This window comes from Eulemur rufifrons, chromosome 7 (genome assembly GCF_041146395.1).
Source record: "Eulemur rufifrons isolate Redbay chromosome 7, OSU_ERuf_1, whole genome shotgun sequence".
NCBI lineage: Eukaryota > Metazoa > Chordata > Mammalia > Primates > Lemuridae > Eulemur > Eulemur rufifrons.
In genome coordinates this window covers 155,516,811-155,530,063 of record NC_090989.1, presented here as the reverse complement: position 1 = coordinate 155,530,063, position 13,253 = coordinate 155,516,811, and the positions used below count along the sequence as shown (strand labels likewise).

General features: G+C 35.9%; 1 protein-coding gene across 1 annotated transcript in view; it reads right to left on the bottom strand.

Moving 5' to 3' along the window:
• The window catches only part of DOCK3 (dedicator of cytokinesis 3), a 599,641-nt gene that overhangs the window by 453,057 nt on the left and 133,331 nt on the right, over nt 1-13,253 (bottom strand). The window contains exon 3 of the mRNA XM_069473668.1: nt 9,723-9,763. Within this exon, the coding sequence (XP_069329769.1) occupies nt 9,723-9,763 (41 nt within the window). The remainder of the gene's footprint in view (nt 1-9,722; nt 9,764-13,253) is intronic.

The window sequence follows — 13,253 nt, the reverse complement described above, 5'->3', positions numbered from 1 at the left end:
GCACTGGCCTGGGTTCTAGGTAGATGCAGTAGTGTAGTCTCTATGCAGTTTCTTCACTTGTAAACCACACTAGTGGCATTTGCAAGTTTCTCAGTGGCCTACACTGAGAGAGTTTCTAGTGTCAGTGGTGCAGCTTTGCCAAGGGAGGGCTCACTGGGCTATTTCTCAGGTTTGGGGTGCATCCATGCACATGGTGGGTCAGCCAACATGGGGCCTAGCTCACTAGCATTTGGGGCACAGTGCTGTTACTCTGGCCAGGAGCACAGGCACACAGTTGCTTGGACGGCCTGAGGATATATCTGCTGGGAACAGCCCATGGGGAAGTTTCTCCAGCACAGGGATGCAGCTGCTCAGCTGACCTGGGAGTATGCACCCCCAGGGGCAGCCCACGGGGCTGTTTTTTAGGCAACAACAAAAATAAATAAATGGGGCTTGATTAAATAAAAAAGATTCTGCATAGCAAAGGAAATAATCAACAAACAGACTACCTACAGAATGGGAGAAAATATTCGCAAACTATGCATCCAATAAAGGGCTAATATCCAGAATCTACAAAGAATTCAAACAAATCAGCAAGAAAAAAACAACCCCATTAAGAAGTAGGTAAAACATATGAACAGAAGCTTTTCAAAGAAGATAAACAAATGGCCAAAAACAAATGAAATAATGCTTAACATCTCTAATCATCGGGGAAATGCAAATTAAAACCACAATGAGATGCCCTTAGCTCTGTCAGACTGACTATCAATAAAAAGTCAAAAAGAAATAAATGCTGGCATAGATGCAGAGAGAAAAGAATGCTTATACACTGTTGGTGGCACTACAACTTAGTACAACCTCTATGGAAAACAGTATGGATATTAGTCAAAGAAATAAATATAGGCCTACCATTCGACCCAACAATTCCACTACTGGGTATCTACCCAAAGGAAATAAAGTCATTTTATCAAAAAGACACCTGCACTTGAATGTTTATTGCAACACAATTCACAATCACAAAGATGTCAAATCAACCTAAGTGCCCATCAATTCATGAGTGGATTGACAAAATGTGGTATATATATTACCATGAAGTACTACTCACCCATAAAAAGGAATGGAATACTGTCTTTTGAAGCAATTTGGATGGAACTGGAGACCATTATCCTAAGTAAAGTATCCCAGGAATGGAAAAACAAATACCACATGTACTCTCTAATAATTTGGAACTAATCAATAGGCACACATGGGCACAGAGAGAAGTAAAAGTCATTAGAAATCAATAAGGAGGGAGAGGGGAGAAGGAGAGAGGTTAAAACATACCTAACAGGTACAATGAACACTATTCAGGTGATGGGCAAACTGATAGCCCTGACTTCAGCATTATAAAAGCTATCCATGTATCAAAAACATTTGTACCCCCTTAATATTTTAAAATTTAAAAAAAGAAAGTCAAATGTTGACTTTCTTGAAAAGATCAACGTTAGCAACAAAAACCTAGTTAGATTTGATCAAGAAAAAGAGAAGAGACAAATTCTTAAAATCTGGTTTTGAACAAGGGATTATCATTAAACATCTTACAAACATTAAAAAGTAATAGTATAATTAAAATAACAGGCGGCGTGCAGTGGGTCACTCCTGTAATCCTAGCACTCTGGGAGGCTGAGGCGGGTGGATCATTTGAGCTCAGGAGTTCAAGACCAGCCTGAGCAAGAGTGAGACTGCATCTCTACTAAAAAAATAGAAAGAAATTAGCCAGACAACTAAAAATATATAGAAAAAATTAGCTGGGCATGGTGGTGCATGCCCGTAGTCCCAGCTACTCGGGAGGCTGAAGCAGTAGGATTATTTGAGCCCAGGAGTTTGAGGTTGCTGTGAGCTAGGCTGACGTCACGGCACTCTAGCCCAGGCAATAGAGTGAGACTCTGTCTCAAAAAATAAATAAACAGGCCGGGCGCGGTGGCTCACGCCTGTAATCCTAGCACTCTGGGAGGCCGAGGTGGGAGGATCGTTTGAGCTCAGGAGTTCAAGACCAGCCTGAGCAAGAGCGAGACCCCATCTCTACTAAAAATAGAAAGAAATTATATGGACAGCTAAAAATATATATAGAAAAAATTAGCCGGGCATGGTGGTGCATGCCTGTAGTCCCAGCTACTTGGGAGGCTGAGACAGGAGGATCGCTTGAGCTCAGGAGTTTGAGGTTGCTGTGAGCTAGGCTGACGCCACGGCACTCACTCTAGCCTGGGCAACACAGTGAGACTCTGTCTCAAAAAAAATAAATAAATAAACAAACAAATTTTAAAACATAAAGTAGACAAATTTCTTGCAAAACAAACTTACCAAAACCAAAAGAAAATGGGTTAGACAAACATAATGAAGATAAAATGTAGGAAGCTCCAACCATAAACAAAAAGTTTAAAATGGCAAATTGGACTTCCTTGAAATTAAAATATCTTCAGAACACAACATTAAGAAAATAAAAAGGCAAGCCATGCATTTAAAGAATATATTTACCAAGGACTTGTATTCAGAATAAAGAATTTATACAACTTAAGAAAACAAGCCAATAAAAAACATGTGAAAGATGCAAAAACACACTTTACAGAAAAAAAGAGATGTGAAAGGCCAATAAACACTTGAAAAGGTGTTTAACCCTTTGGTTGTCAGGGAAATAAAAATTAAAACCACAAGACACCACTGGCTCATCACTTAGAATGGCTAAAATTAAAAAGTCTCAAAATGAAAAGTGCTGGTGAAAACAGGAACCAGGTGAAACTCTCATAGTTAAATATAAACTTAAAATTTTGGGAAGGTTCCAGCCATTAACTGGTAAGAATGATTTATTGTCTCTAACTATTTGTATCAACAATATGATTTAACCCAAGAATGGAAAAATAAGCACCACATGTACTCACCAGCAAACTGGTTTCCCTGGGTGCACATTTGGGAATAACACCAATTGGGTATCAGACAGAGGTGGGGGCTGGGGGGCCGGAACGGGTGTATACCTACTTGATGAGTGCGATGCGCACTGTCTGGGGAATGGTCACGCTTGAAGTTCTGACTGGGGGGGGATGGGGGACAGGGGATGGGTGTATACCTACTTGATAAGTGTGATGCGCACTGTCTGGGGAATGGACACGCTTGAAGTTCTGACTGGGGGGGTTGAGGGGGAGGGCATGGGTGCACACCTATGTGATGAGTGCGATGAGCACTGTCTAGGGAATGGACACGCTTGAAGCTCAGACTCGGGGGGATGGGGGGCATAGGCAATATATATAACCTGAACTTTTGTACCCCCATAATGAGCTGAAATTAAAAAAAAAAAAAAAAAAAAAAAAAACAATATGATTTAAACTGAACATCTCCTTTCCTTCTGGGAGTGTGGAGTTTTGTTTCATGCTAGACAGACGCTGTCTACCTGACTAGCCCTCAATAAAAACTCGGAGTGCTCAGTCTTGAACAAGTTTCCCTGGTTAGCAATGTTTCACACGTGCTGTTACAACTTTCTGCTGGAGGAATTAAGCATGTTCTACATGAATCTACTGGGAGGAGATCCTTGGAAGCTTGAGCCTGATTTCCTAAAACTTTTACCCCATGCACCCTTTCCCTTTGCTAATTTTTTTAGTATTCTTTCACTGTAATTCATAGCTGTGTTACAACTATATGCTGAGTCCTGTAAATCCTTATAGCAAATCTTCAAACCTGGGGGTGGTCTTTGGAACCTCCAAACACAACAACAAATAAACCTGACACAAAATATCACCTAACCCTCATTCCCTTCAGCTCCCACCATCTTCTCCCCCAACTACAACAACATAAACACACTAACCATAAGGCATCTATCCATGGAGTACACTTAAAATATGGATATCAGGTAAATTCCTGATCACAAATCCACAAACTCTCAGTAATACACGTTAACAATGGTAAAAGTCAATTTTCAAAAAGTTTTCAGTTAGGAGAACTAATATTGATGATACCTAGAGCATCCCTTCATTTAAAAAATAAAGCATTAGATTAGGTTCCACTATGACCTGGCATTTGACCAAATCTGTGTAAAAATGAACATACCACAGCTAGAAAGTAAATTGAGAAAATAAAATAACTTTCAGAGTGAACATGAAACCACATCTTCAGAGTTTGTTGTAAAAACAATTTTTTAAATAATTTTACTGAGATATAACTGATTTACCATAAACTCACATATTTAAAGTACAGAATTTAATGTTTTTGACATATATATATATATATATATACACACACACATACACATAAGTAAAATCATGAGCACAATTAAGACAATGAACATTTCCATCAATCCCAAAAGTTTCCTCATAGTTTTTTGTAATCCATTCCTCTCTTCAACATTTATTTGCAGGCAACCACTGAACTGTTTTAAAGCATTATAAATTATTGGCATTTTCCAGAATTTAAAAAATCAAATAAAAAATGTTCATCAGTCTTCCACTCCCAAAATCACCACTACAACCTTATATTTCCTAGGATCTGCAGTTTCTTCCTTCTTTTTCACCTACAACTTACTGTGGTAACTTCTCTGTCTTTTCTCTTTATGACTCATTAGCCTCTGGCTTTCGGTCACCACCATCTAATTAAATGAGATTCTCTTAAAAATCATGAATGGCTTTCTAATTGTCAAACACATTGGCCCCTATTCAGGTTGCATTCTGCTAGACTACTCCATAGTACATGAAATCATCGATTACTCCGTTTTTAAAAAATGTTCTTCTCCTTCACCAACTATGACCTCCATTTATCAGACTTTTTGCTAGTTCTTTCTCTGACCTCCAAGGTGTTGGTAGTCTTTACAGTCTCATTTCCAAACCTATGCTTTAATAGTAATAGTTGACATAGCAAAAGAAGTAATTATTTATCATGTTCTTATCATGTGCTAAGCACTGGATTAAGGGCTTCATATAAATTCATTGATTATTCATAAGGGGATAAGTAATATTATCCCCATTTCAAATACACACAAAGTTAGACAACAGTATAAGGATTCTTCATAAAGCCATCATTCAGCTTCAATAATTATCAACATTTAGTCAACCTTGACCCAACTATCCCCACGCACATTTTTACCCACTGTAGTATTTTAGAGCAAATTTCAGAAATTATCCATAAATACTTCAATATGTATCTTTAACAGGTGCTGTTTCTCCAATAAACCCTATATTATAGTTATACTGTATGTGAATAGTTAATCTATACCTCTTTTAAATGATAGAGTCCCTAATGCGAGAAAGACAAAGTGCAAATTCCTTAGCATTCTTTGTATTCTTTGGTATATAAAACTCTAAATATGGGCCCAATCTACCTTTCTGGCCTTATCATTCATCATTCTCCTGTATTATGCCCTCACCTGCTTCGACTATTTACCATTCCCTAAGTAGGTCTTGCAATTTTTTGCTGTACAAAACATTGCATAAGGCCCTATTCCTATCTCATGGAATTCTAGGCATCCTATTGACAATTACTGTATAAAAGCTGATCCTGAAACCACAAAATTTAAGTAAATACAAATTCTAAATTTTCTTCTTTTATACTTTAGCATGTTTTATAAAAAGCACAAAATTGAAGTCAAATATCTGTTGTCCTTTTTTCTTAATTTTATTTTATTCTCTTATTCTTTAATTTTTTATGTATGTTCTTAAGAAAGTTAATATTTTGATGACCCTAACATATATATATAACATGATATTTCACCAGTAAAAGATAACACTGTGTCTCAAAATCTTGTTTTGGTCTCTAAAATTGTAAAACCACACTAAATTTTATCCTACAAGTGTATGCTGCAAAAATAAAGTCCTCAAAACAATGCAAGACAAAAAAAAAACTATCATTCTTAGTATAAAATATAGTAAAATGCATTTCCTTATCATGCTTCTCTTATACTATATAATTTTATTTTCTTATACTATATAATTTATTTTTATTATATAATTTTATAATTATATATAAATTATATATAATTATATATATAAATTATATATAATTATAAATATAAATTTATAATTTAATTATACTAATTAATTTTATTTTATCTTATACTATATAATTTAATTTTAATATGCAGTCGTGAAAATACATAACTGAAAGAGTATTTCATAATCACCCAGTTTTTCCTTCTAAATGTTATACTTTACTACAAATTATTATCTTTTTTTGTTTGTTTGTTTTTTGAGACAGAGTCTCACTCTGTTGCCTGGGCTAGAGTGCTGTGGCGTCAGCCTAGCTCACAGCAACCTCAAACTCCTGGGCTCAAGCAATACTACTGCCTCAGCCTCCCAAGTAGCTGGGACTACAGGCATGTGCCACCATGCCCGGCTAATTTTTTTCTATATATATTTCTAGCTGTCCAGATCATTTCTTTCTATTTTTTTTTTTTTTTTTTTTTTTAGTAGAGACGGGGGGTCTCGCTCTTGCTCAGGCTGGTCTCGAACTCCTGACCTCGAGCGATCCTTCCGCCTCGGCCTCCCAGAGTGCTAGGATTACAGGCGTGAGCCACCGTGCCCAGCCTACTACAAATTATTAAAGCAGAAAATAAAGATTAAGCTTGGCGAGATTTGGCACTAAACCATTTTATAAGAAGAAATGTTTCGTCATGTATCTCTAATTCAGATATTTTATTTGAGGTATTTCAAGTTTTACTTCATTATTAGTATAAATCATACATAGCCAATCATATACTTCGATAAATCATCATTTTATTTTTCTTTAACCACTAACAGCTATGAAAAACCTATAGAAAATTTTACTTCGTATGACTATAATATTAACACAAATAAAAGATATAGAGGGATGTATTTATTTTTGTAGCATTTTAAGCATATGGTATCACTAAATGGTTACCCTTACAAACACTGAATAACTGGTTTCACAAAATGTCACTGCCACAGGATGAAATTCAGTTATTAATATTTAATAGTAATGTATTAATTAATATTAATATTTAATTCAGTGTTAATTTTTTTAAGCTCAAGAATACAAATGTAAGCTATTAACAGGCATATAGGTACATGTTGCTATAAACAACACAATAACCTAAGATTCTAGAATGGAGTTGATAATACCAAAATACACAATCTCAGTAGTACCACATAAGCCCAAAGTGAAGAAATTAAAGAAGTCTGATAGAACAAAAAGAGCTCTAACACTGTTTAGAATAGTATGATTTAGTTTCCTCGTTTTGATTAATTTGTCAAACCATTACTAAGACTAATCATAAAATGGCCTCTCCCACAGAGTCCAAATACTTTTGTTGTAGGAAAGAGAATTTAGAACTAGGTATGAAGTTCTCAGTACTTCTGAATGAGTACTAAAATAAAACTCTAATTACCCTGCTGGAGAAGCCATGTGGAGAAGCCACATGGAGAGAGAGAGAGACCCAGAGACTACATGCAGAAGCTTACTTATCCTGGTAGTCCAAATGAGGACAACCTTCCAGCAATCCCTGCCAAGATGCCAGACATGTGAGTAAACGTTCTTGGACATTCCTGCCAATTGAGCCCCCAGACGCCACAGGTACCAGAATAAGTAATTTCCCAGCTGACCCAGTTTAAGCCACAGAATCATGAGAGATAAAATGAGTATTAGTCTAATCCACTACATTTTGGCGTACTTTTGTTGTACAGCAATAGATAATCAAAACAATTATGTTTAATATTTTAAGAGTATTGTCATTCATGTCTAAGGGTATTTGTGCTTTTTAAGCCACACAGTATCTATCTCTCTCTCTCTCTCTCTCTCTCTCTCTCGGTTTGATAATTTAATCACAAATAAACAAGAATTTCAGTAGCCACAATCTCCACACTGATTCTTAAAATACTAGTATTGGAAGCAAGGTGGTGGGGGTAGGGGTGGCCAAGATCACAAATATTACTAAAAATAAATAAATAGCTTGCAGTATCACAAATTACAACTTTCTATTCATTTCTCAGATTTCTCATTTATTCAAGTTCTAACTTTTCAAATATTTTAAATCAAAATTTAAAAAATAAAATACAAACTCTCCCCATACAAGCATTCTTGAGTATGTTTCAAAATTAGAAATACAAAAATTACCTTTGAGCAGTGGTTCTCAACCAGAGGCATTTCTGCCCCTGTGACACATTTGGCAATGGAGTCCTTTTTTGCTGCCACACTAGGGGAGAGGGAGTTACTGGCATCTAGTGGGTAGAGGCCATGTATACTGCTAAACATCTGACACTGCACAAGATAGTCTTCCACAATAAAGACTCAGCTGGTCCAAAATGTCAACAATACCAAGAATGAGAAACGCTGGCTAGGAGGCATTAAAATTTGAAAATACTGTTTCCTTATAATCATTACCTTCAAAACTAATCAAATTGAATAATTATACTGCCAAAACTGGTGATTAGAACTCTGAATTTTTGTTTTTTGTTTTTGAAATAGAGTCTCACTCTGTTGCTCAGGCAGTGCAGTGGTGTCATCATAGCTTACTGAAACCTCAAACTCCTGGACTCAAGCAATTCTCCTGCCTCAGCTTCCCAAGTAGCTGGGACTACAGGTGTATGCCACTGTACCCAGCTAATTTTTCTTTTTTTTTTTTTTTTTTTTTAATAGTAGAGATGGGGTCTCGCTCTTGCTCAGGCTGCTCTCAAACTGAGCTCAAGCAATCATCCTTCATCGGCCTCCCAGAGTACTAGGATTACAAGCGCAAGCTACCGCGCCCAGCCTTTTTTAATAAAAAGATAATTTTGATATTTTCTTATATAAGAAAAGACATAAGACATCAAATATTACACTACAGAAACATGTAAGAAAAGCAGATAGTATTAATTATATGAAAGAGTAGGCAGAAAGAATTTTTTACAAATGCATTACTGGAAAAGAATATTCCTAACTGTATTATAACTGCTAACTAAAATATATTTGGGGGCTGGGTGCAGTGGCTCATACCTGTAATCCCAGCACTTTGAGAGGCCAAGGTGAGAGGAGTGCTTGAGGCCAGGAGCTTGAGACCAGCCTGAGCAACATAGCAAGACCCTATCTTACAAAAATTAGTAAAATTAGCCGAGTATGATAGTACACACCTGTAGTCCTAGTTACTCGGGAAACTGAGAAAAGGAATCACTTAAGCCCAGAGGTTTCAGGCTGCAGTGAGCTATGATGGTGTCACTGCACTCTACCCTGGGTGACAGAGTAAAACCTTATCTCAAAAAATATATATATTATAATATATATATTTGTTTGATAAAATTAATATTAATTATAATAGATCAAGTACATAAAATCTAGTACATAAAATTAGTATTCTGTACTAATAACTTTTGTTTAAATTCATATTTGAACAAGGATATTATGATCAATAGAGAAATGTCTAATTGGATATTATTTGAAAATTTTTTCCATTTTGTATTTTAGAAATAAATTCATCTAACTAATCATGTGGCTCCACAGGACTAGGCCTACGAATAAGTCAATTTACTTTTTGCCAAATACTTGAAGGAAAAAATATTAAAAACCCTAAATCGGCTTTTTCAAGATAAGCTTTGCAGCTATGACCATACTTGCATTTTTTGTCCTTTAGAAAAACCATTTTAATACTGCTGAGACAGAGAAGAGGCTGATGCAATTCTGTAAAGTAAAGAATAATTGTGGCTACTGTAAAAGATGGACCAATAAGTGTAGTTGTCATATCAAACATACTAGACACCTCCTTCCTACATTAGAAAAGGTAACAATAAACTTTTCATTACCTTCACATTTGGCTTCTTTGTTGAAACTCCTCTGTACCAACCTAAAACAAATCACAAAAGGATATTAAAATCATATTGTTGTCATTTTCTGTAAGAGACATAACAGTATTTTTAGAAAAAATATATGAATGCAAATCTTTCTTTAAAACACCAACTGTTGCTTTATTAGGATCTAGAGTTGTCATAGCAATTTATTCCAAACAGAACAGTCTTATGATGAATGTGACATTCCCAATTTTCATTACAATGCATAAAGCCTTGCAACTGAATGAGACACAAAAAATTAGAAAAGATCTCAGAAGACATGTAATTAAACAGCACAAAAACTCTCAGATAAAGGTGTTGGGGCAGAGAAATGCTAAAATTATATTGCTTTTTTTTGTGCCAAACAGGTAATACAGTTGAGACCTTCTGTTTCCTGGTCTCAATCAATTTCCCATGCAGTATACTACACTACTCTCATTTCTTTGCCTTCCAGCTGCTAAGGTCAACATCCCTGCTGATGCAGATCTTCCTCTTGATCTATTTTTTTTTTTTTTTTTTAGCATTCACACACACAGCATACTATCCAAAGTTTAACTTACACAATGAAAAACAATATTCAGAGAAAGAAAATTTTACTGCCAATTTTTCTCAATTCCGATCTATTATTTTCAGAGCTTTGCTATAGTTTCTCTAATAGGTTTTAAGAGGAAGCAGCTCCAGTGGGTAAGAGAGGAGCCAAGAGTTGTATTTGAAAGAGGGAGATGAAGAAAAGAAGAAAAACGAGACTGCTGATAATAGCTAATTTTAATTGAGAGCTTATTGTTGAGAGCCTGTTCCATGTATTAACCTTTAAGTCTCACAACAAAGCTATGAAGAACCAACTTTTTCTTCACCTGAAAACATAACAACAATAAAAGAAGAGACAGCCTTGCTTCTGTTGAGTACAACAGCTGAAATAATAAATTTCATTAACTAATCTTATACCTTGAATCTCAATTTCTTCATTTATTTTTTAAAATTGTGATAACTTTATCAATGTGACACTTTACAGTATCTTTAGAAACATAATAGAAAATGACATCACAAGTATGGCAGAGGACTCTCCAAAAAGCCTCTCCTCAATAAAAGCAATCAAAACATTATAAAGTTACAGTAATCAAGACAGTGTTGTATTGGCAAAAGATTAAGCAAAAAGATCAACAGAACCAGAGAGTCCAGAAATGGACCCACATAAATATAGTCAATTGATCTTTGACAAAAGAGCAAAGACAATACAATGGTTAAAAGACAGCATTTTCAACAAATGGTGCTGGAACAATTGGACATTCATATGCAAAAAATAAATCTACAAACAGACTTTATACTAGTAAAAATAAAATTAACTCAAGGCTGGCACAGTGGCTCACATCTATAATCCTAGCACTTTATGAGGCCAAGGTCGGAGGAAGACCACTAAAGGCCAGGAATTCTAGAACTGCCTTGGCAATAGCTAGAGCGCAGCTCCACAAAAAAATTAAAAATAGCCAGGCGTGGTGGCACACACCTGTAGTCCCAGCTACTTGGGAGGCTGAGACAAGAGGATCAGTTTAGCCCAGGAATTTGAGGCTGCAGTAAGCTATGATGATGCCACTTCACTCTAGCCCAGGCAACAGAGTGATAGTGAGACCCTATTTCAAAAAAAAAAAATTAACTCAAAATGAATCATGGACCTAAATGTAAAATGCAAAACTGTGAAACTCCTAGGAGGTAACATAGGAGAAAATCATAGTGACCCTCGGTACAGCAATGACTTTTTAAATACAACAGCAAAGGTATAATCCATGAAAGAAATAATTTATAAGCTGGACATCATTAAAATTAAAACTTCTGCTCTGTGAAAAACACCATCAAGAGAATGAGAAGAAAAGCCACAGACTGGGAGAAAATATTTACAGAAGACATATCTGATAAAAAACTGCTATCCAAAATATACAAAGAACTCTTAAAACTCAACAATAAGAAAATAAACAGCCCAATTTAAAAATGGGTAAAAGACCTTGACAGACACCTCACCAAAGAAGATATATACAGATGGCAAATAAGAATACAAAAAGATGCTCAATATCATTATGTGATTAGAGAATTACAAATTAAAACTATGAGATACCACTACATACCTATTAGAATGGCCAAAATCCAGAACGCTGACAACACCAAAAGCAGGTGAAGATGTGTAGCAACAGGAACTCTTACTCATTGTTAATGGGAATACAAAATGGTACAGGCACTTTGGAAGAAAGTTTGGTGGTTTCATACAAAACCAAACATACATATCATACCATATGATCCAGAAATCCACTCCTTGATACTTAACCAAATGAGCTGAAAACTTACATCCACACAATAAACCACAAATGGATGTTTACACCAGCTTTATTAATAACTTCTGCCAAACCTTAGAGGCAACCAAGATGTCCTTCAACAGGTGACTGGACAAATAAACTGTGGTACATCCAATGGTATGTTATTCAGCAATAAAAAGAAATGAGCAATCAAGCCATAAAAATACACTGAGGAACTTTAAATACATATTACTGATGCATTTAACACAATATAATGGTAATGAAAATGTGATATCATGCTCCCTTATAGTCAATCCTCTTCCCCAACCCTAGCAACCACTGATCTTCAAAACCATATTACCATCTCTATGGGCTGCCACCATTGTAAGGGTCACAAGAATTGTGTTCACTGAACTTCAACCATCACTTTTTTTTTTTTTTTTTTTTTTGAGTCAGGGTCTCGCTCTGTCACCCAGGCTAGAGTGCAATGGCACAATCATAGCTCACTGTAACCTAGAACTCCTCGGCTCAAGTGATCCTCCTACCTCACTCTCTTGAGTAGCTAAGACTACAGGCACACACCACCATGCCCCGCTAATTTTTTTATTTTCTGTAGAGATGAGGTCTTGCTATGTTGCCCAGGCTGGTCTCAAATTCCTGGCCTCAAGTGATCCTCCTGTCTTGGTCTTCCAATGCACTGGGATAATAGGCATGTGCCACCATGCCCAGCTACCTTTTCTTAAAAGCAAAACTCTGCACAAATTTAGCCAAATGTGCCCATTTCATGACTGAGAAGAATAGAAGAGAGTGAGGGAAAGCAAAGAGGAGACGAATAAAGAAGGACTCATTGTTTTTATGTCTCTTATACATTGACCAAAAAAAATTCATAACCCTTAATTCATAACCATAATTCTTCTCTCAAAGAAACAACTAAAATGTCTCCAAAATCATTATAAGTCAACAGGAAATATACACTTTTAATGAGCTAGTAACAATAAAGCATCTTTTAAATGTCAATTTACCCATCATCCAAGAACCCTGGACAGTGTGCTTTTACAACTGTATTATCCCCTTTCATTTTCATCATTTATATCTTAACTTTCTAAGATGTCAGAATATTAGCAAAGAAAGTGAAATCCCTCTTGATGTTCAGATTTTCTGAATCCTCATCAATTTCAATGCCACCATATGCAGTTAACTGAAGAATACATGCCGGGCATGGTGG